At 65.3% G+C, this 23623-nt stretch overlaps 2 protein-coding genes across 2 annotated transcripts; one reads left to right on the forward strand and one right to left on the reverse strand.

Moving 5' to 3' along the window:
- The first annotated feature begins 2287 nt into the window (after positions 1–2287).
- GNAI2 (G protein subunit alpha i2) lies at positions 2288–17900 on the forward strand. The gene is made up of 9 exons (XM_075159103.1): positions 2288–2479; positions 11458–11500; positions 11682–11823; positions 12204–12364; positions 14873–15001; positions 16191–16320; positions 16580–16733; positions 17103–17310; positions 17449–17900. The coding sequence occupies exons 1-8, from the start codon at positions 2362–2364 to the stop codon at positions 17291–17293; spliced, it is 1068 nt and encodes a 355-aa protein (XP_075015204.1). The 5' UTR covers positions 2288–2361; the 3' UTR covers positions 17294–17310; positions 17449–17900.
- A 1974-nt stretch (positions 17901–19874) lies between these two features.
- On the reverse strand, positions 19875–23076 carry GNAT1 (G protein subunit alpha transducin 1). Its single transcript, XM_075158460.1, has 8 exons — positions 22971–23076; positions 21686–21728; positions 21234–21375; positions 21003–21160; positions 20791–20919; positions 20574–20703; positions 20320–20473; positions 19875–20065 (listed from the first exon to the last, which is right to left on the reverse strand). Exons 1-8 carry the CDS (start codon positions 23074–23076, stop codon positions 19875–19877), a joined length of 1053 nt encoding a protein of 350 aa, XP_075014561.1.
- Between the last annotated feature and the right edge of the window lie 547 nt (positions 23077–23623).

A 23623-nucleotide genomic window follows, 5' to 3' on the forward strand; every position in this document is an offset into this window, starting at 1 on the left:
CAGCAGGGATATACGGACATGCATGCACAGGGTCAGCGCCCATGGATGCACAGGTGTCCAGCAGGACGGCACAGACATACGGACACGCATGCACAGGGTCAGTGTGTCTGAATGCACAGACGTACAGCAGGACAGCACGGACATATGGACACAGATGCACAGGGTCAGTGCACATACGTGCACAGATGTACAGCAGGACAGCATGGACATACGGACACACATCCACAGCGTTAGTGCACATGGACGCAGAGTGGGGCAGGACGGACATACAGACACATGCGCATGGATGCATAGGCATACATGGGGACAGCACGGACATACGGACACGCATGCACAGGGTCAGTGTGCTCATGCACAGACATACAGCAGGACAGCATGGACATACAGACGGACACGCATGTACAGGGTCAGTGCACATGCATGCACAGACATACAGCGTGGACCTACAGACACTCCCACGCACCCACGGGGACAGACAGACACAGACACACACAGGGGGACGCCCGCCGGGACACAGGCAGGGGGACAGCAGCGCACGGGCGGGGGGAACAGGCCCACGGGGACGCGGGGACTCTCACGCGGGGGGGCAGGGCTCCGCGGGCGCAAGGGGGCGCTGCGCTCCCACACACGGATCCGGCCCACGGGAGACCTGCCGGGGGCGGCCGGCCCAGGGCAGCGGGACCCCCGCGGGAGCGGGACCCCCAGGGGAGCGGGACATCCGGGGTAGCGGGGACTCCCGTGGGAGCTGGACCCCGGGGAAGCGGGACCCCCGGGGAGCGGGACCCCCGAGGAGCGGGACACCTGTGGGAGCAGGACCCCCGGGAGAGAAGGACTGCCGTGGGTGTAGGACCCCTGGGGAGTGGGACTCCTGTGGAAGCGGGGGTGGGGGCATGCCGTGCCTGGTGCCAGGGCAATGGGTGCCCCCAGTGCCCCCCCAGCACCCCCCGGGGGCAGCCCCAAGCCCGCCAGCCCTCTCCCGTGGCACAGCGTGGAGTGGGGCTGAGCCCCCCCAGCCCTGCTCTCCCTCTGCCCGCGGGCACGGGGCTTTGCTCCAGCCGGCCCCAGGCCTGGGCTCAGCGCCAGCTCGTTAGCAAAGCCTTATTAGCACCGCGGCCCGCTCCCACGGGAACAGCCCTGCTCCCTGCACGCAGGGCCCATGGGCGCTGCCCCACGGACCCCACGGCTGGGCTGCGTGGAAGGATGCTATGCCCCTTCCCCTGGCATGGCCATGGCTTCTAGAGTGGAGCATCCCTCGCTGCCCCCCACCCCGCTCGGTGGGTGCCAGATTGCGGGGTGAGGAGGGGCTGGGGGGCCCAGGCGGGCGGCAAGGCTCTGCCGTGGGGCTGTCAGGGAGCTGGGGCGGCTCCCTGGGCACGGGCCAGCCCTGCGGGGCAGCTGGCACAGCCGGGCACCCTCCTCGGGCTGCGTGGGGGGTCCAGTTCCCACGGGAGCCGCCCTGGGAACCGGGGTGGGGGGCAAGCGCCGGGGGTATCCCCTGCCCCGGGTGAGAGCTGCCGGGTGCCCCATTCTGCCCAGTCCCATCCTGCCCCATCCCTTGTCGCGGGCACCTGCAGCCCTGGCACCCGCCGAGGAGCTCCCTCCTCCGGCAACGTGGCACGTAGGTCCCCGAGGGCTGAGCCCCATGCCCAGTGACGGGACAAGCAGGGGGCTGAGCCACCACCCTGTGTCCCCACAGAAGGTGGCCCTGAGACACAGCATCCCCCCACACCACCGGCCCCAGGGCTGCACCCACCTCTCTGCACCCAAAGGTGCCTGAAGTCCAGCACCCAAACTCCATCTCCCTCCCCATGTCTGTCCCGGGACGCGCCGTGCACTATTGCCCGCCGGCCCCGGGCACACTGTGGCCCATGCCCGCCTGTCCTGGGGCACACCGTGGACGATTGCCCGCCTGCCCCGGGCACACCGTGGCTAGTGCCCGCCTGTCTCTGGGCACGCTGTGGCCCCATGCCCGCCTGCCCCGGGACACACCGCGGCCGGTGCCCGCCTGCCCCGGGGCACACCGCGGCCGGTGCCCGCCTGTCCCTGGGCACGCCATGGCCCCACGCCCGCCTGTCCCGGGCACACCGCGGCCCACGGCACGCCGGTGCCCAAAGCTGCCGCGTGGGGGCCCGTCCCGCCGGGCAGAGATGAGGCCCCGCCCCTTCTGCCCGCGGCGGCCCCGCCCCCGCCCTGTCCGGCCCCGCCCTCCGCCTTGCCCCGCCCCTCGGCCCCGCCCTGCCGTCGGTCCCGCCCCGCGGCCGCGCGCAGGGGCGGGGCGGGGCGGGGCGGGGCGGGCGGGGCGGGTAGGGCCGGGCAGGGCAGAGCCGCGGCCGCGCGCAGGCAGCCGCCGCCGCCGCCGCCATGGGCTGCACCGTGAGCGCCGAGGACAAGGCGGCCGCCGAGCGCTCCCGCATGATCGACAAGAACCTGCGGGAGGACGGCGAGAAGGCGGCGCGGGAGGTGAAGCTGCTGCTGCTCGGTGAGACCCCCGGGACCCCCCCGGACCCCACCCCGGAACTCCCCCCCCACCGGGCCCCCCCCCACCGGCCCCGCCGGAACCGGCCAGCCTCGCCGCCCCCGCCCCGTGCTGCCCCGGAGCGACCCTGGGTATCCGCCCGCGGGGGTGCCGGCTCCGCCCCGGGGATCCCCCGGGAGTGGGATGCTGGACCCAGCCCAGGCTTCGGGGTGCCCCCCCGGGGGCTGTGGGCCCCATCTCGGGCCCCAGGGATCCCCCCCAGGAGTGGGGTGCCTGCTCTGCCCCAGGCTTCCGGGTTCCCCCTAGGATTAGGGTGCTGACCCCACAGCAGGCCTTGGGGGTCCCCCCCAGGAGTGGGATGCTGGCCCCACCCCAGGCTTTGGGGATCCCCCCCAGGAGTGGGGTGTTGACCCCATCCCAGGCCCCAGGATTCCCCCCCAGGAGTGGGGCCTTGCAGCAGGCCTTGGGGATCCCCTCTGGAGTGGGGTGCCAGCTGTACCCCAGGCTTTGGGGATCCTTCCTGGAGTGGGGTGCCAGTCCCGGGCTTTGGGGATCCCCCCCAGAGTGAGCTGCTAGCCCTCCAGCGAGCCTTGGGTGTCCCCCAGAAGCAGGGTGCCAGCCCCACCTCAGGTCTTGGGGTTCCCCCCAGAAGTGGGGTGCCAGCCCCACCCCACTGCGGTACTGACCCCCAACTCCATCGGTGTCCAGCCTGGGCACATCCCTCGGGGGTGCATGTGGGGGCATCCCCACCCTCCTGGCTGGGCTCCCCCAGCAAAGGCCCCGCAAGTCTGGGCACCCCATCCTGACTGCCCAGGACCCCCGGCTGCCCAGCTGTGCCGGGGGGCCCCTCCATGGGCTCCCCTCGCCCCGGCCCCAGGCCGGCTGGGGTGGAGGTAACGGGGCCGATGGGCACCCGCTGCCCTGCGCCTCCCCCCTGCCGGGGCACCGGCACAGGCCTGAACCCCTCCATCTTGCCTTTGCCCTCCCCTCGCTGTGGGGGAGTGGGGGGCTCGGGCAGCCGGCTCTGCCCCGTGTGCTGCCTGCAGCAGGCAGGGCCCCGCGCAGCCCCCGGGCGCTCTGCCCCACGGATACCCAATTTTCATACCGATAACGGGCCGCTCGCGCTCTTCAAAGCACCGTGGCGATGCTCCTGTGGGCGTTCACAGACCTGCCCTGTGCCTGCGGGCAAGGCAGCCGCTTATTTATTTTAATTTATATCTTTTTTTTTTTTTAATAACTCCCAGTTGGGGTCTTTATTCCCTTTCTGAAATTCCCAGGGAGAGCCTCGCTCCGGGCGTGATGCGGGAGCGCGTGGGGCTCCGGGACGGCCGGAGAAATCCCCGGCTGCTGCCTGGGGAGCGCCGGCAGAAAATGTCTTTCGGCTCGTCGCCGTTGGCAGAGGAAGCCGCCGGCAGCAGGAAGTCACGCCGAAATCCGGCAGCCCTTTATTTGCTCAACCCCTGCCTGCCTTGAGAAATCCGTAGTTAACGCCTCGAAACGCTCGTTTAACAGAACGCGGAGGTTTTGGGGGTTTATTTTTATTTTTTTTTTTTGCCTTGGCGTGAGCCGTGCCGGTGGCAAGACCCGTCCTGGGGCGGGGGGGGGGCCGGGCGGGGGGCTGCGCCGTCGGGGCGGCTCGCCGGTTGTGCAAGCTCGCCGAGCCGCTTGTTTCCGGGGAGGGGAGGGCGCCGGCGGAGCGAAACCCCACGGGGTTTGCAGGCTGTTGGGGAAACACGTGGTCCCCCCTTCGCCACAAGCTGCTCCTGCGCCGGGCCTTGCTGCCGGCTCGGCTCCTCTCGGACTGCTGCCCGGCGTGAAGTAACGGTGCTGGGGGTGCAGCCGGCTGGGGGGGTTTGGCACCTCCTTTCCGCAGGGCTCCGGGAGGCTCTGGGACCGGCCGGGGTGGGCAGCATCACCCCGGCGCTGTTGGCTCTGGGTCGGGGGAGCCCGGCTGGCGCTGAGCATCGCCGAGGGGCGGCGGGGGCTCGTCGGTTGGCGAGGATCGCGGCATGGGCCGGCTGGCCGGCACACCTTTCCCCGTGTCCTGCTCTGTGCTGCAGTGGAGGCAGGAGGAGGAGGAGGAGGAGGATGGCCACGCTCCCTTCTGCTGGGGCCAGCGTTTACGAGCGGCATTTCAGATCTCAGCTGGTTTCTAAAGCCAAAAATAGAGCAAAATGGCTCTTCTTAAATTTTTTTTTTTTTTAATATTTATTTTTTCCCCTCGCAGCTGTTCAGGTGTATAGCACTGAAGCCTTGGGTCACTGCTGCCTGTTTCCGAGCTGAGCCACGGCTGGAAAATCCTCCCGAGCCGGCAGGGAGCGGCTGGGGAGGTGGGGCCAGCGTTGCCCCCCCCAGGGCCTGCTGCTTGCGGCATTCCCCCTCTGCAAGAACCCCTCGAGGTGGGGACGCAGTGCTGGGGGGATGCTCCCACATCCTCGCTGCCCGCCCTTCCTATGGCTTATATTTTTCTCATGGTCGGAGGAAAATTCGGGAGGAAAAATTCGGGAGGAAAATGGTTTCACTCTTTGTGCCGAATCAGCCCGCGGCATGAAGAGGAGATGCCTCTTCCAAGCACTGTGTGGTTTTTGCTGGTGACTCGTGCTGTCCCGCAGCCGCGGCTTGGGGCTGCCGGTGCAGCTGGGCAGGACGCGGTGTGAGTGGAGAGCACCGGTCTCGGCGTGTGGTGGTGGCAGCAGGAGCGCAGGGCTGTGCGGCCACCGGCACCATGGAGGGCTTGGGGCTGACCGCTGAAGCCGCCGGGGCTCGATGCTGTGCCCCATGTGTGGCCGTGAGCCCGCTTCTGCCTTTCCTCGGGCACGGCGGGTGAGCCAGAGAGGGATGGACTGCGGCGTCGGTGTGGCGGGGACGGGCAGGACCCCCCCGGCGGCACCCAGCACCGCGGCACCCAGCAGCGCTCCTGCCTGCAGCACCTGCCGCTGCCTGGAGGTTTTCCTCTGACGTTTGGCGGCTCTGGCAAATAGGTTGTGTGCCGGATGGTTTGAAGCTCTGGTCTCTTATGCGGAGAAATCCCTAATGAAGCAATCCCCCCGCTAACGAAGCAATCCCCCCCTCCCTGCCACTGGAAAGCAAAAACCTCCCAAGGTTTAGGTGCTGGGAGAGGCCGGGAGCCTCCACCGGCACCTGAAAGCACCTGGAGCATCCGCCCTGTGCAGCGGCACTGCCGGCAGCTCCGGTGCCACCGCTGGCTCCTCGGCATCACCAAGGCTCAAACCGCTGGAGTTGCCAGCCGCTTCTGCTGGGCAGCAGTGGAAGTCGGGTCCTGCCCAGCCCACCTCCCTGCCCGCGGGAGCCGGGATGCTGCGGCGGGATGCAGGATCAGCGGCAGGCAAGCGATGGCCGTGCTCAAAGCCTCTAATTCCTTATCTTCCTATGGAGGATTAGGAAAGCAAAAAGATTTCTTGGCTGCTCGGGAGGCGTTTGGGCTGCGAAGGTGCCCGGGGCGGGGGCAGGCGCTGGTGGGTTGATACCCAGCGGTTTTCGGTACAGGAGGTGCAGACCCCGGGGCGAGGATGCTCCCCACCCGGGCTGGGTCGGTAAGTCAAGCAGGCAGCTGCCTGTACAAGATCCTGCCTGGGCGAGCCGGTAGCCAGGGCAAGGGCAGCCAGGGCAGGGCTCGGCAGCTTTATATTTATTTTTTTTTTTTTTTTGGGCTCACATAAAAATAGAGGAAGGGAGGGACCAGCTGTGACTTTCGGAGGCTGCGTTGCCCCGGCGCTGCCCTGGGCTCGCGTGTGTGTGCATGCGTGCGAGCCGCCTGTTTTGCTGCATGTTGTCCTGTCGTGGGGTTTTGGTTTTGTCCTCTCTCCTGCTGATGGGAGGGGATCGGGCCCTCCCTTTGGTGGGGACACTGGTGGGGCCCCGGTGGGGTTTTTGGCCACAGACTGGGAGGTGTCGCGGTGCGGGGGAGCAGGGAAGAGCTCGGTGCTGTTAGATCTGGGGGGATCCCATATCCAACCCCCCAGAGCTGGTGGCCAGGCTCGGGGTGGGACGGGAGGAAGGAGCCTGGCACCCAGGCCCTGGGATGGGTCACCCTGATGTCCCTGCTGGTGATGTCCCGGGTGCAGGCAGCTGCCCTCTGCTCTGAGATGAGCACCTAGGCTTTGCCCAGGAGAGGTGGCAGGCTTATATGTATATATTTTATATACATTTTTACATGTATGCATTAGAAATATATTTTATATATTTAAATATTTATATATTGCTTTTTTGTATGGAGCAATATATAAATTGATTTATATATCTATTAAAAAGCATATATATGTATTGCTTTACCTATATATAGCTTTACAGAAGAAGGTCTCCCGTGGGCTGCACCCACCCAGGGCTGTGGGTGCCGGTGGGTGCCGGGACCGGGATCGCAGTGTGCCCGAGCACCGCTGACGTAGCCGGGGCCGGCCGGGCCTCTCTGCAGCTGCCGGGTTTCCTGCTCCGCGCCGGGCTGGAGCGCAGACTTCCGGGCCGGAGGCCGGCTGAATCACCGGAGCTGGGGGAGCTGAGTAATCCTCCATCGCTGCTGGCAGAAAACCCGGAGGGGGAGCAGGGCGCCGGCGGCTGCGCCGCACATCCCGGCTGTGCCAGCGGGTGACCCCCCCCACCCCGGCAGGGCGGGATGGAGGGGATGATGGCACCCAGGCGTGGGGGGCACGGCACTGCCGGGGGCAGCTCTCTGGCACGGGCTGCACCGGAGCCGCTCCAGCTGTTTGCGGGGGGGAACGCAGGGAGCATCGTGGTGTCCCCGTGCCCTGAGCGGCTGGGGGGGTGCAGTGGGTGACAGTCTTCAGGAATCCCCTTTTGTAGGGCTGAACCCCAAAATTGATGCTGGTGACCCCAAATGTGTCTGGGAGGAGGGGACTGAGCCATGCAGGGGCTCTTCCCCAGCCGCCCCGGTGCCGGCACAGCCGGTGAGGGTGGCGAGGGCACAGAGGCAGCTGGTGCCAGGCGGAAGGGAGAGGGACTACTCCGGCTATGGCAGGGGTAGAAACAGAGCAGCAAAGTGCCAGGATTCCTGGAAAAAGCCCAGCACAAGGATAGTTTTGTGTAGCTTGCCAACGCTGGCGGGCCCTTGTCGGCACCGGGGGTGTGTTTGCTGTGCTGCCCCCAGGAAAGCATCCCCAGCCCACCCCCTCCTCCCCTGGGTGCTCCAAACGTCCTTCCCACCGCCAATTTATTTCTGTTTTATTTATTTTTGTGGGTTTTTTGCCAGGCTGAGCCATGTCTCCATCGACTGCCTGGAATGGGGGTGTCCACGCCTCCCCGGTGCCCCGCAATTTTTTGGGGTCCTGCTCGGGACGCGGCATCCCACCGGCTGCCGACGCGCGGGCTCCTCCTGGGAAGCGGCCAGCCCTGTGCCGGAACGGGACGGCCCCTGGGAAAAATGCCCTGTGGGGTTTTAAAAAAACACGATTATTTTTACAGCAATTTTCCATCTATTTTGGGGTAGGAAGGAAAATGTCGAGGGGAATCTCTTTTTATTATTATATTTCGAGTCTTTAGGGTAACTCTGCCTTTAACACACACCTCTGAAAGTCCAGTTTGATGGTGGGGACCCCCCACAGGTGCTGAGGGGAGGGGGCTCCGCAGATGTCCTTCTGTCCAGCCGTCCATCTGTCCTGCAGGGAAGGGGATCGGCAGGTTTGTCTGGCAGTAAAACCCATCAGTAAATCCATGCTCAAATAATAGCTGCTGTTTGCCGGGCTGGGAAAACTTGCCGGCACAGCGGCTGGGGCTCCGGGTGCCGGGGATGGGGATGGCTCTGGACCCGCTGGTGGATTGAATTCCAGCTTCTCCCCCATAATAAGGAAAATTTTCCAGCTGTACATTGCTTCCATCCACGCCTGGATATTTGAAGGCATAAAACAGGATGGTTCCATGCAGCAAGATGGAAAATCCCCTCTCGGGTGAGGTCGACCCCGAAACCTGTGACCAGCTCCTTAAATATATGGCATTAAATATACGCTAGCCAGAAATATATTGCATATATGGCATTAAATATATGCTGGCCAGAAAGCATCTTAAATCATGGGCTGCAAAATATATGTCGGCTAAATAAATTTTTTGCTGGTGGATTAACGGGATGTTTTGAAGCCAGGCAGCTACTTGCTTATTTTAAATTTTTGAACATTATTTTTAACAAAAAAAGGGGGAAATCAGCCCGAGAGAGAGAGCTCTCCTCCTATTTTTGACAGGCACCGCTCTGGGAACGAGCGCTGCCTGGTCCTGGCAGGCAGCGCGGGCAGGGAGCGGGCAGGGCTGGGGGAAGCCCGGCCGCGGGGTCGGCCCATGGCAGGGGGCTTCTCTCCGTCCCCCCCAATGCCTGGCCGGCACGGGGGGGTCCGAAGGACGCGGAGCCCCTCTGGCGCTGCCGGCCTCCTGCCTGGTTTGGGCAGGAGGGTGGGAGCTGGCAGCTGACGCCCTGCCCGGGGATTGTTTTGGGGCTGAATGGACGGCAGCCGGGGTTTTCCGGGGATTGGAAACGCTTCCCCTCTGCCGTGCTCGCCCGGGGGGGCCGGTAAGGGTCCCCCCACCCTCGGCTGGGTGGGAGTCGCCCGTGCCGGTGGCGCAGGGGCACCCATCGGGCCCCGGCAGATGCTGGGGGGGGGCACGGCGGGGGGAAGCGCGGAGCTTCCCCGGCAATTACCTGGTGCCTTCGTTAGGCAAAGGCGGTGATTTGAAAGGGAAACTGGGGGGGACACAGACTAATTGCTGCTGCCCTGGCTTCCTTCTGGGCGCTGGCGGGGCAGCCGGGGGTGGCGTTAATTCGGGCCTGAATTTCTGCTCGCCGCAAACACGCGGGCTGTCGTGCTGGGCGAGCTCCCGGCGGAGAGCGGAGGTGCTGGCTTCAAAGAGGGGGGGCAATGGCATGGCTGCCTTCCGCAGGCTGCGGGGAAGGAGCCAGGAGCTGCGGGGAAGTTGGTGAGGGAAATGGCCGGCCTCGGCGGCTGCCGGAGAGTGCCGCCCTGCCGGGAGCGGGCAGGAGGTCCCGGGGGGGTTGTTCCCTCCTGGGCAGGGAGCAAATGGCAGGCAGGGTCAGGCAGAGCCGGAGGGTGGGGGATAACTGTCTGGCAACTTGTCCCAGGGATGCTTATAAGCAGGGTCCTCTCTTGCTGTGTGCCTCAGTTTCCCTGTCCGGGCACACATCGGAGAAGGGCACGGTGAAGGCAGCTGGCCCTGGCTGCCGAGCCCGGCGGTACGGCGTGGCGTTGCCAGAAATCAGAGATATTTAATGGAAAAAATGAAGGGATATGCCGAGTCCTTCCCCCCACTGCTCCCAGCTCCGGGCAGGAGTTGCCAGCGCTGACCACGAACGCCGGCCCGGCAGCGCTGGCCGGGCTGTGCCGGGTGCCGCGTCAGCATCCCGAGGGTGCCGGCGGAGGCAGTGCCGGGGAGCCCCCGCCGTGCCGAATGCTCACCTCGGGGCTGAGCAAAGCTGCTCCCCCAGCATGTATAGCGTGGCAACTGTGGAGCGGGGTGGTCGTGGCAGTAAGTATAGGGTCTGTACAGCCTCAATATGGCCCCAACCTCGGGGGGCTCCATGCCCTGAGCCGTGCCCGCGGTGATGTCCCTGGGGGTACGTGTCCATCACCTACGCTGCATTTATGCCGGTGGCACGGGCAGAAGGCGTTTGCTCCCTGTCGCTGTGTCTCAGCTGGCTCTGTTTTTCCTGGTTAATTTTAGCATAATCTCCATTTTTTTTTAAGATTTTTTTTTTTTTCCTCCCCTCCTCTGTAATCTCTCTTCCCCCTCTGCAGCTGTGCCAGCACAGCCCTGCCGCTGCCTGCCTGGGGCCCCCCGTGAGGGCAGCTCCGTGGCTGAGGGCAGCGGCAGAGGGACCCCCGAGAGAGGTGGGAGAGGCCGCAGGGATGGGCTCGGCTCAGGGGGATCCCCTGGGATTGGCACCAGGAGGCAGGGACTGCGCTGGTCCCTGGCCGAAGGGGACTCATCCTGCCAGGGTCCCCTGCGAGGCGAGCCAGGCGCTTATTCATCTCAGTGGCACTCCCTGCCCGGAGAGGGGACAAGGAACATGCGCCATCGCTTTCAGCTTCCCCTTTGAGCTTCCCCTTTCTTGCAGCCAGAGCGACTTCGCTCCTTCCCCGCTCCAGCCCGGGGAGGGAGGGCTGGGCCGGGAGCTGCACGTTGCCTGCGTGGGGGTGACATCCCCAGGGGGGATGTGGTGGCGGAGGGGGAGCCTTAGGCACCCTGGCCGTCCCCGCTGAACCCCTGGCATCCCGTGTTCGGAGGCTAAAATATAAACCCACCCCAAAAGCTGTTGGCTTTCCCTGCTGGCAGCTGCCTCCGCAGCCTGGCTGGGGCACGGGACCCGGCAGGCTGGAAAGTGCGCGCTATTTAAAAAGCAACCCGGGGGCGGCTGATCCCGCCGGGAGCCGCTCGAGCTGGCTGGCGGAGGCGGCAGCCTCTTCCCGAGTTCCCTGGGGTGCTCGGTTTCGGGTGCCCGGCCCCCTGCTCGTACCTGGTGGCACGAGCATCTCTGCATCCTGGCGGCTGCCGGCTCCAGCCGTGGGCACGCGGCGAGGCTGGCGCTCCATCGTCCCCCGGCGCGATAGGGATGCGGCAGCTAAGCTCAGGCTCTGCCTGGGATGGCAGGTGATGGGCAGGATCCCCCATCGCAGGGGGTCCCCAAGCTCGGCCGAAGCCGGGGCTGCCGATCGTCTTGGCTGCAGCACGCTGGGGCTGCAGGGAAAATGTTAGCGCGTTGATGCAATTTTCCTGGCCCAGAGCAGGTGTCATTCCTCCTTTTGGGAGCTATTGCAAGGTCCTCCCCAGGCTCCCCTTTTCCTTCCCCTTTCTTGGCCCTGACATTCCCGGGGCCTATCCAAGCATCTGCTCCAGGGGCTCTTCTCCGATGGCTGAGGTGCCCACCGCCCTACCTCCCTGGGCTGGGGGGGTCCCCGGCTTCAGGCAGCACCTCACTGCTCATCCCCCCACTTCTTGTTTCTCTGCAGGTGCTGGCGAGTCTGGGAAGAGCACCATCGTCAAACAGATGAAGTGAGTGGTCCCCACCCCACCGCTGTGGCCAACACCACGCAGACCTCGTTCTGCAGGCTCCGAAACCGATGGCAGCTGGGGAAAGCTCCCCATCGGTGTTGCTGCAGAGCATGGGTGGGGAGCAGCACCCCGGGGTGCCCCGCAAAGGGCTGACCTTGCCTGTGTCTCTCCCCTGCCCCAGGATTATCCACGAGGATGGCTACTCGGAGGAGGAATGCCGGCAGTACAAAGCTGTGGTCTACAGCAACACCATCCAGTCCATCATGGCCATCATCAAGGCAATGGGGAACCTGCAGATTGACTTTGGAGACTCCTCCAGAGCGGTGGGTGCCCTCCTGCTTCCGCCGCACATGGCAGGGGTGGGGGTCCTCAGGGGGCAAAAACAGATGTGCCCGAAGTTGGACCAGGATTAAGGGTGGCCCTGCCCAAGCCCTCTGCTCCGCGGTGGGCTGTGACCTCCTGTCCCTGGCGCTGAGGACGGAGGGACCCAAAGCATAACCCATGGGTGACCTGCCCCTGCATGGCCCCCGATGGGTGCAGGGGTGGGAGTCCTGCTGCTTCCCTCGGGTCTTGTCCTCATCCACCTTTGGAGCTCCTGCCCTGCTGTCCGGGTGGGACACGGTGGGCTCCGGCCAGGTCCTTTGGGGCAGAGCGAGCTTTGATAACCCCGTGCTGATGCTCAAGCCCTGTTTTTTCCCTGCAGGATGACGCTCGGCAGCTGTTTGCGCTCTCCTGCACCGCCGAGGAGCAGGGCATCATGCCGGAGGACCTGGCCAACGTGATCCGGAGGCTGTGGGCTGACAACGGGGTCCAGGCTTGTTTTAACCGCTCCCGAGAGTACCAGCTGAACGACTCCGCTGCCTAGTGAGTACCGCTGCTCCTCTCCCCCAGCTCGACTGGATCTGAGCTCTGCGGGCCGCGTCGCTTTTATTGAGCAACAGAAAATCCCCCCGGGGGCTGCTGTTCCCCGTCGCCAGGCTTGGGGGCCGGTGCTGCTGATTCCCGCCCAGCGCTGGGGCTGAGCCAGACCAGAACTGGGAAGGCGGATGTTTCGAAAGCTGTTTCCTCCTCTGACGGGGTGCTGCATCCCCCGGGAGGGGGGCACTGGGGCATCTCCCTCCTGCCACTGCTCTGTGCCCACTGCCCTTCCCTGGGGGATGCTCTCCCCTGGCCTCCCTGCGATGGCTCCCCCCACGTGAGCACAGCCGGGGGTCCTGCCCGTCCTCATGGGCCCTTCATGGGCCACGAAGGCAAGAAAAATCCCCAAAGAAAGCACTGGGGACCCTTATGTCTGAACAGGATGAATAGGATGCACAAGAGGCTTTTCTTTTTAACTGAGTTTATATGGAAAGACGTGGCATTACGCTAGCGTATTAGCCCGCAAACTAGCGTTTAGGTAGATAAATTGCCTGCATCTGGTTGGGTTTATCCCTGAAGAGATTTTATAAATAAGTTAATCTGCTTAAAGTATGATTGCTGGAGAGGGTGGTGTGGCCGAGGTTGCGTTCAGCTCACACGGTGCCCTCCTGCCCTCTCTGCCCAGACCCATCATGGTAAAGCAGGACCGGGGGGAGCTCGTGGTGTGCCCGGAACCCCCCGCCAAGGCTGGCCCCACCAGGGATTGAGCACCCTTGGGACTCACCGCCATCCTGGGGCTGTTTGGTCCCCCCTGCACGCAAGCCCAGCTGTCCCCTCCCGCTTGGCACTGGCGGGTCCCTCTTCTGCACCGAGGTCACTGGGGGGAAGAGGTTGTGGGAAAGCTCCCGGCAAGCGCAGACCCCAGAGAAGCTCCTGCCAGCGCTTTCCTCCGGTGCCCGCAGCTTTCGCTTCCTCCTGCCCGACACCCGCCCGCCCTCCCTGGCCCCTGTCCCACTCAGCCCCATCGCTCCCCAGCCAGCGCCGGCATTTCCCTGGCAGTGCCGCGCTGTGCCGTGGGTGCTGGTTTGGAGGCACGGGAGACCCGGCAGGTGCCTGGCAGCTCGCATGCGCAGTTCGAGCAAATGCATCTGCAAAGTGTCTGCAAATTGAGTATCGGCGTAAGTGCATTTAGGGAGCGTTTGGCTCATTATGTGGGTTGGACAAGTATTAATTAGGAGCCCTCTTGAGCTGTTGTTCCAGCCTTTCCCCAGCCCCGTGAAGGTGCTGGTGCGGTAGCTGATGCCCCATCCATCGCCGCGGGGATGGTGCTGTGCCCACGGTGCCGCCGGCACAGGGCACCCTGGGGATGAGGAGGCCCGTGCCGTGCCCGACACGCAGCCCACCCACACCCCAGCCCTCTGCAGCAGCCCCCAGCCTCCTCCTCTGCGGCCCCTTCGGGTGCCAGGAGCTCGGGGTGCAGGGGCAGCCGCTCGCCAGCACCCTGGGGCTGGGTGCAAGGTCCGAGTGCTGCTGGTGCCGCGCGCGGCCCTGCCGCGGTGTTTCCTGTTTTTTTGTCAGCCGGAGGCTGCGTGTGTTTCCGGCTGTTTTCGAGCTGCTCCGCAGCGGCGGCGTGCCGGCCCCCCCGCCCTTGCACCCGCGGCACCCATGGCTCCGGCTTTGCCCCGGCACGCCGGAGGGCTTCCCGGGAGCTGGTGAGCGGCTGCGCTGCCGTCAGAGCCGGGGATCCCCGTGGCCTCACCAGCCGTAATCTGTCTTTCACCAGATTACAGGACTGCAAAGGCCTTAATTAGCGCAAGCCTAATTTGCTTAAAGGAGCCCGTTTGTAATAACCCAATTAAAGCAACATGAGCTGGAGAAATCGAAACCCGCCTTGATCCCCCTGGCATCCCTCGGCCGGTCCTGGCGGCTGCTTGGGGACCGAGCCACCACTGCTGCCGGGAGCCGGGGTCTGGCAGGGCCGGGCAGGCAGCAGGGCAGGTGATGCCACCCTGGGGGGCTCGGGGTGGGCGGCAGCCCCCCGGCCATGCTGTTCCCCATCCCTCCGGCCGCCCGCCTCCCGCTTCCTCCCAGGACGCCGGCCCTTTGTGTTTTTTGACTATAAATGGCACGGCGCCATCGATTGTTTCCGCCGGCGCTGCGGCCGGTTGCCATAGCAGTGAATACCTTCCTCTTGCCATTTCCCCCGTGCGAACGGCTGGGGGATCGGGGGGAGCCCCCCAGCCCCGGCTGCGTCCCCCGCCCAGTCCCCCAAGCCCTCGTGCGTCCCCGTGCCGCCCCGGCAGCTGGCGGTCCCACCCTGCCCCGCCTGTGCCTGCTGACCCCGGGGTGCGGATGGGGTCCGCTGCGCTGCCTGGCTCGGCACTGCCCACCCCCGATGGACGATGCCGGGGTGTGGGCAGGGGACCGCGGGGCAGTGTGGGGATGCCCCATGGGATTTGGGTGGGTCGTGCCCCACGGTCCAGCTTCCACAGCTCCTTTCTGCTCCCTCCCCAGCTACCTGAACGACCTGGAGAGGATAGCCCGTGCCGACTACATCCCCACCCAGCAGGACGTGCTGCGCACCAGGGTGAAGACCACCGGCATCGTAGAGACCCACTTCACCTTCAAGGACCTGCACTTCAAGTATGCCCGACCCTTTCCCTTTTGCCTTTTCCAAGGCCAAAAAAACCCCCTTCCTCCCCATGCCGGGCCAGATCCTGCTTGCACGCTGTGCACGCTAAGTCCCCCCCGGCTTTGCTCATGGTGGGAGCTGCCGCCTTAGAGCGGAAACCGCCGAAATAGCTGGAGCAGCCTCAAAAACGCCTCGCAGGGCTTGGCCCGGGGGCGGATCCAGCCTCTGGCGAGGAGGGGAAGGGGGAAGGCAGCTCCGGGTGCCGTGACGCCGCTTCCGCCATGGGAAGGGCGTTGGGCGGGAGCTGGGGGTCTCGGGGTCAGGAACCGGCGCTGCTGCCCGCTCGCAGCCCGGGGTTGCTTGCCACCGAAAACCTGCGGGAAGTAGTCAGGGCTCCAGTTTCTGAGGCAAAAAGCTGGCATTGCGCACATCCCGGGGGATTTAGTCACTTGGCAACGGAGCTGCCGGCAGAAAGATCTGCTGGGGTCCTCCCCAAGTGCGGGGGGGCTCGCAGAGACCCCTGTGCCACCCCGGTGGGATGGCGGTGCTTGGTCACGCATCGCCAGGGCTGTGCTTTGGAGGTGGCAGCGGGGCAGAGAGGATGGTCTGGGGGGGAGCACAGCAGCGAGGAAGCCTCCTCGCCGGCCGGGCGGTTGGTGGTGGACGTGGCGCTGCCGCCGGGCTCTTCTCCGTGGAGGCAGGGCATCCTCTGCTGCCTGCAGCGGGAGAGACGCGCGGTGCACCGGGATCATCCCCTGAGCCCTCCGCTGCCCGCGATCCCGCTGAGCCCCCAGCCGCCCGGCCGAGTGCCGCAGCTCCCCTCGGTCCAAGGGCTCTGGCAAAATCCTGCAGTGCCCGCTCCGGAGCGCGTCTCCAAGAGCATCTCCGGGAGCCTGGCTCCAGGGAGCATCGCGCTGACACAGTCTGGGAAAGGCGGCCTGATCCTGCCCCGGCTTATGGTGGGGATTTGTTCCAGCTGGGAAATAAGCCCAGACACCACCTGGGATGGGCAGCGGCTGCCAGGGCAGATCCGTGGCACCAGCAAAACCCCTGGGGCAGAGGCACTGCACTCTGCCCACCCCAGTGCCGTTTCCTGGCGCACCTCCTGCTCTGGGCAGCCGGGGAAACTGAGGCAGGGAGCGGGGCGAGGGCAGTGGGGCCGGGAACTGCTGCCCACCACCACGCCGTCTCCCTGCCCAGGATGTTCGACGTGGGCGGCCAGCGCTCAGAGCGGAAGAAGTGGATCCACTGCTTCGAGGGGGTGACGGCCATCATTTTCTGTGTGGCCCTGAGCGCCTACGACCTGGTGCTGGCTGAAGACGAGGAGATGGTGAGTTGGGGGGGGAGGGGGTGGAGCTGGTGCCCTGAGCCATCCCCTCCTCGGGGGGCTGGAGGAGCACCCCCTCCTCTGGTGGCCACCAGTGCCCTGGCCAGTGTGACCCAAGCCTTGCAGGGACCTCAACGTCCCCTGCCCAGGCAGGCAGGAGCGGTGGGGGGGGCAGCAGGTTGGGCAGCAGTGAGGTGGGTGCTGCCTGGGGGTCCCTGCCCGGGGGTCCCTGCCCGGCTCAGGCTGCCGTCTCCCCTGCCAGAACCGGATGCACGAGAGCATGAAGCTGTTCGACAGCATCTGCAACAACAAGTGGTTCACAGACACGTCCATCATCCTCTTCCTCAACAAGAAGGACCTCTTTGAGGAGAAGATCGTGCACAGCCCCCTGACCATTTGCTTCCCTGAGTACACAGGTACCGCGGGGTCCCTCGGTGCCCGCCCCGGTGCCCCTGGCAGGAGGAGCGGGCAATGCCTGGCCCCGACACGGTAGCAGGAGATGCTGGGGCTGGAGCTGCTGGCTCTCCTCTGCCTGGGGAGCGGTGTGTTTGGGTAGCAAGTGGGGTGCGGTGGCGTTTGGGGTGCCCCAGGGGATGGGGGCAGATGGGGGGGGATGAGGGGCAGCAGCCCTGAGGGGGTTTAGCTGAGGCTCACTGTGCCTGGGGAGCATCAGTTCAGCAGCGGGGGGAGCTGAGCCGAGCCCAAACCCCTTCGGTGCCGGTGGCAGGGGGGTGCTGGTGTCCCAGGGGGACCCGCAGGGCAGCCCAGCGTCTCCTCCTCCCCAGGGGCCAACAAGTACGATGAGGCGGCTGGCTACATCCAGAGCAAGTTCGAGGACCTGAACAAGCGGAAGGACACCAAGGAGATCTACACCCACTTCACCTGCGCCACCGACACCAAGAACGTGCAGTTCGTCTTTGACGCCGTCACCGACGTCATCATCAAAAACAACCTGAAGGACTGCGGGCTCTTCTGAGGGCCGGCGCTGCCCAGGTGGGTGGTGGTCCTGGGAGTAGCCCCCCCCAAATGGGGTGGTCACGCAGCACCCTCTGGGCTGCCTGCCGTCCCCGCCGTGGGGTGCCCGTGCCCCCCTCCCCAGACCCCACCCGCTCACCGCCCGCTCTCTCCTAGGACCCCCGGCCGCGCCGGCGAAGGAAGGACCGTGCTGCCCCCCCACTCCTGCTTCTCTTCGGTTTCGTCCCTCCACTCCCAGCCCATAAAGAGACTTTTTGGGTGCCAGCATGGCAGCAGGGCCCGTGTCCCCCCTGCCGCCCCCGCTCGCCCCCCGCCATCCTCCTCCTCCTCGCCGGCGTCACCCTTTCTGCCTTCCTGGGGAAAATGAGGTTTTAATCTTGGTTTTTAACCCCTGAGCCCCTCCAGCCCCCCCTGTTCGTTCGCTCCCGAGCCCAGGTGCTCTCACTGTTTACATTGCAAGTGTTGCTGGCACAGGGGGGACGCGGGGGTCCCCTTGGGGATGCCCACCTGGCCGAAAACACGACCGACGACATTCCTTTTAGTAAACCAGAAAAAAAAGAAAAAAAAAAAAAAAAACAAAAACCAAAACAAAACCCAAACCCAAAACAGTGCAAAAAAACCACACCACACCGGCTGGGTCGAGGTTGCTTTTTAAAGAAACCTTTTTACCAAACTATTTAAAAGCGTTCGAGTGCTACGTGGTGGCGGCGTCCTCCATGGCCAGCCCACCCCCCAACCGTGTGCCTTGGGGGGGGGGTCCGTGCCCCACCCCGCCTCGCTGCCCCCCCACCACCCAGAGGGACGGGCAGCGGGTGGGCAGGAGGGCGGGCAGGGGGTGCTGCCCGCTGCCTGTATCTCCCCCCCCTTCTCTTCTTTCTAAGCCTAGTTTTGTAGGGCTAGCTGTTGCGTTGGGCGAGGAGAGCCCGCTGTACAGAGCGGCCCCCGCTGTCCCCCCCCCAGCCCGGGGGGGCCCCCTCAGCCGGTGCCCGCGGCCTCGCTTTTCCCACAGGATGTTTTACCAAATTGTTCACATGGTTTGAAATAATAAAATGTAGAAAGGAAAAAAAAAAAAAAAAAAAAAAAGAGAAAAAAAAAAATATACTGACACCCCCCGTGACCCGGGGGTGGGTGCTTCACCTCTGTGGGTGGGGGGGGTCCCCGGGGCTGGGAGAGGGACACGGGGTGGGCTGGTATCACCTGGGGGCTCGGCAGCAGTGGGAGGTGTAGGGGGGGAAGCTGGGACGTTGTGGGGGGCTGAGCCCCCCCGGGGGTGCTGGCTCGGCAGCTGGGGGTGTTGCTGGGGGGGGCCACAACCACCCCCTGGCCCTGCAGCAGGGGGATGGTGGCACCCAGGGGTTCCCGACACCCAGGGGTCCCCAGTACCACGCAGTCCTTAGGGACACCCAGTGCCCCCCGGTGACCTGTGGCCCTGAGGGAGATCTAGCACCCCTTGCACCCAGAAGCCCACAGGGACCCCCAGTTCCAGGGGCACCCGTGGACACCCAGCACCCCGCAGAACCCAAGGGACCCTCAGCACCCCCCAGCTCCAGGGGGCACCCATGGACACCCAGCACCCCCCAGATCCAAGGGGCACTCAGGAACCCTCAGCACCTTGCACCACCCAAGGGACCCCTCCAGCACCCCCCAGCTCCAAAGGGTACCCAGGACCCCCTAGCAACCAAGGGACCCCCTAGTACCCCCAGGACACCCCTCAGCTCCAAGGGGTACCAGGGACCCCCAACACCCTGCAGCACCCCAAGGGACCCCCAGCACCAAGGGGCACCCAAAGACCCCCAGTCTCCCCAGTGCCAAGGGTTATCTGGGGTTCCCCAGCACCCCTCAGCTCCAAGGGGTTCCTGGAGACCCCTCAGCATCCCTCAGCCAAAGAAAACCCAGGAGCCCCCAGCACCCCTCAGCTCCAAAGGATACCCAGGGACCCCCAGCACCCAAGGGACCCCTCCCACACCTCCTAGCTCCAAGGGGTACTCAGGGACCTCCAGCACCCCCGCAGCTCCAAGGGGTACCCAGGGTCCCTCAGCACCGAAGGGACCCCCCACACCTCCCAGCTCCAAGGGATACCCAGGGACCTCCAGCACCCAAGGGACGCCCCCACACCCCCCATCTCCAAGGGATACCCAGGGACCTCCAGCACCCAAGGGACCCCTCCAAAGGCCCCAGCTCCAAGGGATACCCAGGGACCTCCAGCACCCAAGGGATGCCCCCACACCCCCCAGCTCCAGGGGGTACCCAGGGACCCCCAGCACCCCCGCAGCGCCAAGTGTACCAGGGACCCCCAGCACCCTGCAGCACCCAAGGGCATTCTGCACCCGGGTCACCCAGTGCCCCCTAGCACCTGGGGCCTCCAGGGACCCCCAGCACTCAGCGGCATCGGGTGTCCCGCAGGACTGGCCGGCAGGAGGGCTGGTGGGGAGGGGGAGTGGGGCCGTGCCCCCACCCAGGGTCAAATCCCGGGGGTCCGGGGCAAGTGGAGATGGTTGCGGAGGTGGGGTGGGGGCAGCGGTGGGGCTGGGCCCCATGGGAGGGGGAGGCCTGGGCTGGGGAGGGGGCGCTGGGGCTGGGGCTCAGAAGAGCCCGCAGTCCTTGAGGTTCTCCTTGATGATGATGTCAGTGACGGCGTCGAAGACGAACTTGACGTTCTCGGTATCGGTGGCGCAGGTCATGTGGGAGTAGATCTCCTTCACGTCCCGCCGCATGTTCAGCTCCAGGAACTGCAGCTTGATGTAGTTGCCCGCGTCATCGTAGGTGTTGGGACCTGGTGGCGTGGCAGTGAGCGGGGTCCCCTCCTGGGCTGGTGCCCTCCCCCTGCCATGGATGCTGGCCCAGCATCACCCAGCACTCCCCGGCTGGGCAAACCTTGCTTGGTCCATGAGCAAGGCTACTTCATCGCTTGCATGGGGTGCTGAGGACACCTGGTGGGTGGCTGCTGCAGGGTGCTGGCACCCAACCCTTCACCACCACCCCACCACCGCCTGCTGCACCCGGTGAGCGAGCCGCTGCCACCCTCACCATCGTAGTCAGGGAAGCAGATGCTGAGATGGGCCTTCTTAATCTTCTCCAGGAAGACGTCCTTCTTGTTGAGGAAGAGGACGATGGAGGTGGTGGCGAAGTAACGGTGGTTGCAGATGCTGTTGAAGAGGTGCAGGCTCTCGTGCATGCGGTTCTGCGGAGGTACACAGCCCCGTCAGCCCCACGGTGACCCCCATGTCATGATGGGGACGAAGCAGGGCGGGGGAGAGTATGGGGTGGTGAGCCTTCCTCACCACTTCGTCATCCTCCACCAGGACCATGTCGTAGGCGCTGAGGGCCGCGATAAAGATGATGCAGGTCACCCCCTCGAAGCAGTGGATCCACTTCTTCCGCTCTGAGCGCTGGCCACCCACGTCGAACATCCTGAGCAGGGCACGGGGGGTACATCAGCGCTCCCCACCCCCTGCCCACCCCCTTGGCACCAGCCCTCGCCAGGGGCTTGACCCCCACCTGAAGTTGAGGTCTTTGAAGGAGAACTGGGTCTCGATGATGCCCGTGGTCTTGACACGAGACCGCAGCACATCCTGCTCCGTGGGGACGTAGCCAGGGGTCACCAGGCGCTCCAGGTCTGACAAGTAGCTGGCCGGGCACGTGGCGGGCATGAGACAAGGGTTGACACCCCCAGATGCTCCCCCGCCCAGACCCCCTCCCACCCCACGTACTAGCCGGCCGAGTCGTTGAGCTGGTACTCAGAGGCGCGGTCGTAGCAGGCTTGGATGCCCGCGTCCTTCCAGAGCCGCCCGATGATGTCTGACATCTCCTTGGGCATGGTGCCCTCCTCGATGGTATCCGAGAGGTGCAGCAGCTTGCGGGCATCATCCTACGAGGGAGAGGGGCTCAGCGGGGCTGGGAGGCTGGAAGGACCCCCCCGCCTGGTGTGGGGTGCCCCTCACCTGCCGAGCCGTGTCCCCGTACTGGATGTTGAGGGTGGACATGGCCCGCACGATGGCCAGCATGGACTGGAGCGTGTTGCTGTAGATGATGGCGATGAACTCCAGGCATTCCTCCAGCGAGTAACCGTCCTGGTGGATAATCCTGGCCGGGGAGGGGGGCATGGGGCTGAGCTGGACACCGCAGGGTGGGGAGGCACCCGTGGGTGCAGCATGGGGCTGGGCACTGTGGTATGGGGAGCACAGCATGGGACTGAGATGTGGGATGAGGTCACCCATGACTGTGGTGTTGGGCTGAGCTGGGTGTGGTGGGGTGGGGGCACCCGTGGGTGCAGCATGGGGCTGAGCTGGGTGGTGTGAAGCTGAGCCAGGCTCTAAGGGATGGGTGCACGCCGTGGCTGCGGCATGGGGCAGGCACAGTGGGGCACGGCCAGGTGTCACCCCCTGGCACTTACTTCATCTGCTTGACGATGGTGCTCTTCCCCGACTCCCCTGCTCCTGCGGGGACAAAGCGTGGGTCACAGCGGTGCCCGTGCCATGGGCTCCCCCAGCTGCACCCTGCAGGACCCCCGGTGCCTGGCACGACCAGGGGACACTGGTGGCCGTGGCAGGTCCGCGGCGCAGGACAGGGGGATTACAGCCTGGTGTCAGCGGGCATTAAGGTTGGGCTGAGCCGCTGTGGCTAATGGGATCTGCAGCGGCTCAGCCGGGGACGTGCTTAGGGACCCAGGGGAGGGGTAGGGGACACGATGGCATCGCAACCCCGCCACCCACCACCCGACGCCCCAAACCTATGGCTGCGCAGGAGGATGGTGCCCTGGGCTGGGATGGGAAGACAGCAATGGCACCCATGGTCCCACCATGTCAAGAGTACCCCAGTCCTCAGGCGCCACTGGGGCAGCTGGGAGGGATTGGGATGGACTTGTGGTGCTGGAGGGGCTGCAGGGACAGACCCCAGGGCTGGGCAGAGGGGTGGTGGCGTAGGCGTGGTGGTGCCTGAGGGTGCCTGGGAGGACAGGGTGGCAGGGGCACTGCCAGGGTGGGTGAAGGCTCTTGGGATGGTTTGGTTGGGTTTGGGGGAGCCTGGGAGTGGGGGGATGTTGGGGTGAGCTATTGGATGGGCTGGTTGGGTTTGGGGGTACCTGAAGGCGGGGGCTCTTAGAGTGGGCTGTTGAGATGGGTTGTTGGGTTAGGGGTGCCTAGCAGGGGTGGCAGGGGGGCTGTTGGATAAGCTGTTGAGATGAGCTGGTTTGGGGGAGCCTGGGCATGGGGGGCTGTTGGGCTGGGCTGGTTGGGTTTAGGGGAGGGGCAGGGAAACTTCGGGTGGGCTGTTGGGGTGGGTTGGTTGGGTTTAGGGGTGCCTGGGAGTGGGATGCTGTTGGGGGCACTCTTGGGGTGGGCTGGTTGGGTTTAGGGGTGCTGGAGGCATCAGGGAAACATTGGGTGGGTTGTTGCCTGGGAATGGGTGTGCTGTTGGGGTAGGCTGGTTGGGTTTAGGGGGTATGTCTGGGGGGGGTCAGAGGAACATTGGGTGGGCTGTTGAGGCTGGTTGGGTTTGGGAGTGCATCTGGGGGCCAGGGGAATGTTGGGTGGGCTGGTTGGGTTTAGGGGAGGCTGTTGGGGTGGGCTGGTTGGGTTGAGGGGTGCCGGGAAGTGTCAGAGGAACCTTGGGTGGGCTGTTGGGGTGGGGTGCACAAAGGATGGGTATCTATCTCCCCCAGGGTGTGGTCCCCCCCATACCCAGCAGCAGCAGCTTGACGGTCCTGGCATCCTTCTCAGCGTCTTCCTTGAGCTTCTTCTCCAGCTCACGGGAGTGCTTTTCCTCGGCGCTGGCCCCGGCACCCATCCTCGGCCCCGCGGCCCTGCGGCTCACCCGCTCCTTGGAGGTCAGCACCAGGATGGGCAACGAGCTCCAGCGCCCCGCCGCCTCCAGCGCTCGTCTCCCTGCACCCGCCGCGCCCGCCGCCGACTGCCCCGCTGCCGCCGCCACCACTGCCGCCACCGCCCACCCAATGTGGGCCAAGGACAGGGCCAAGGTCCCGGGGGGCCACCCGGCGGGGTGCTGCGCTCAGCACCCGTGGCTTAAGCCGGGCCCGCCCCCCGCCCTCCCCGGATAAACCCCCTTAAACCTGCAGCGGGCTGAGCTCAGCAATCCCGCGGCTCCCGGCGTCAGCGCTTCTGCCGGGGGGGCCCAAGGCCGGCCAGCCCCCGCTTTGCCCCCGCCCTGGGGCTGGGGACAGTGACCCAGCCACCCCCGGGGATGTGGGACCCCCCCTCCCAGCTCTAGCTCTGCTGTGGACCCCAGGGGAGGTTGGCGCTGGGGGGGCTCTGCTGGGGTCTGGCAGAGGTTGGAGGCAGTGGGTGGAAATGTCCCCATTGTCCCCAGGTCTTGC

The sequence above is a fragment of the Calonectris borealis genome, chromosome 10, assembly GCF_964195595.1.
Source record: "Calonectris borealis chromosome 10, bCalBor7.hap1.2, whole genome shotgun sequence".
NCBI classification, from domain to species: domain Eukaryota; kingdom Metazoa; phylum Chordata; class Aves; order Procellariiformes; family Procellariidae; genus Calonectris; species Calonectris borealis.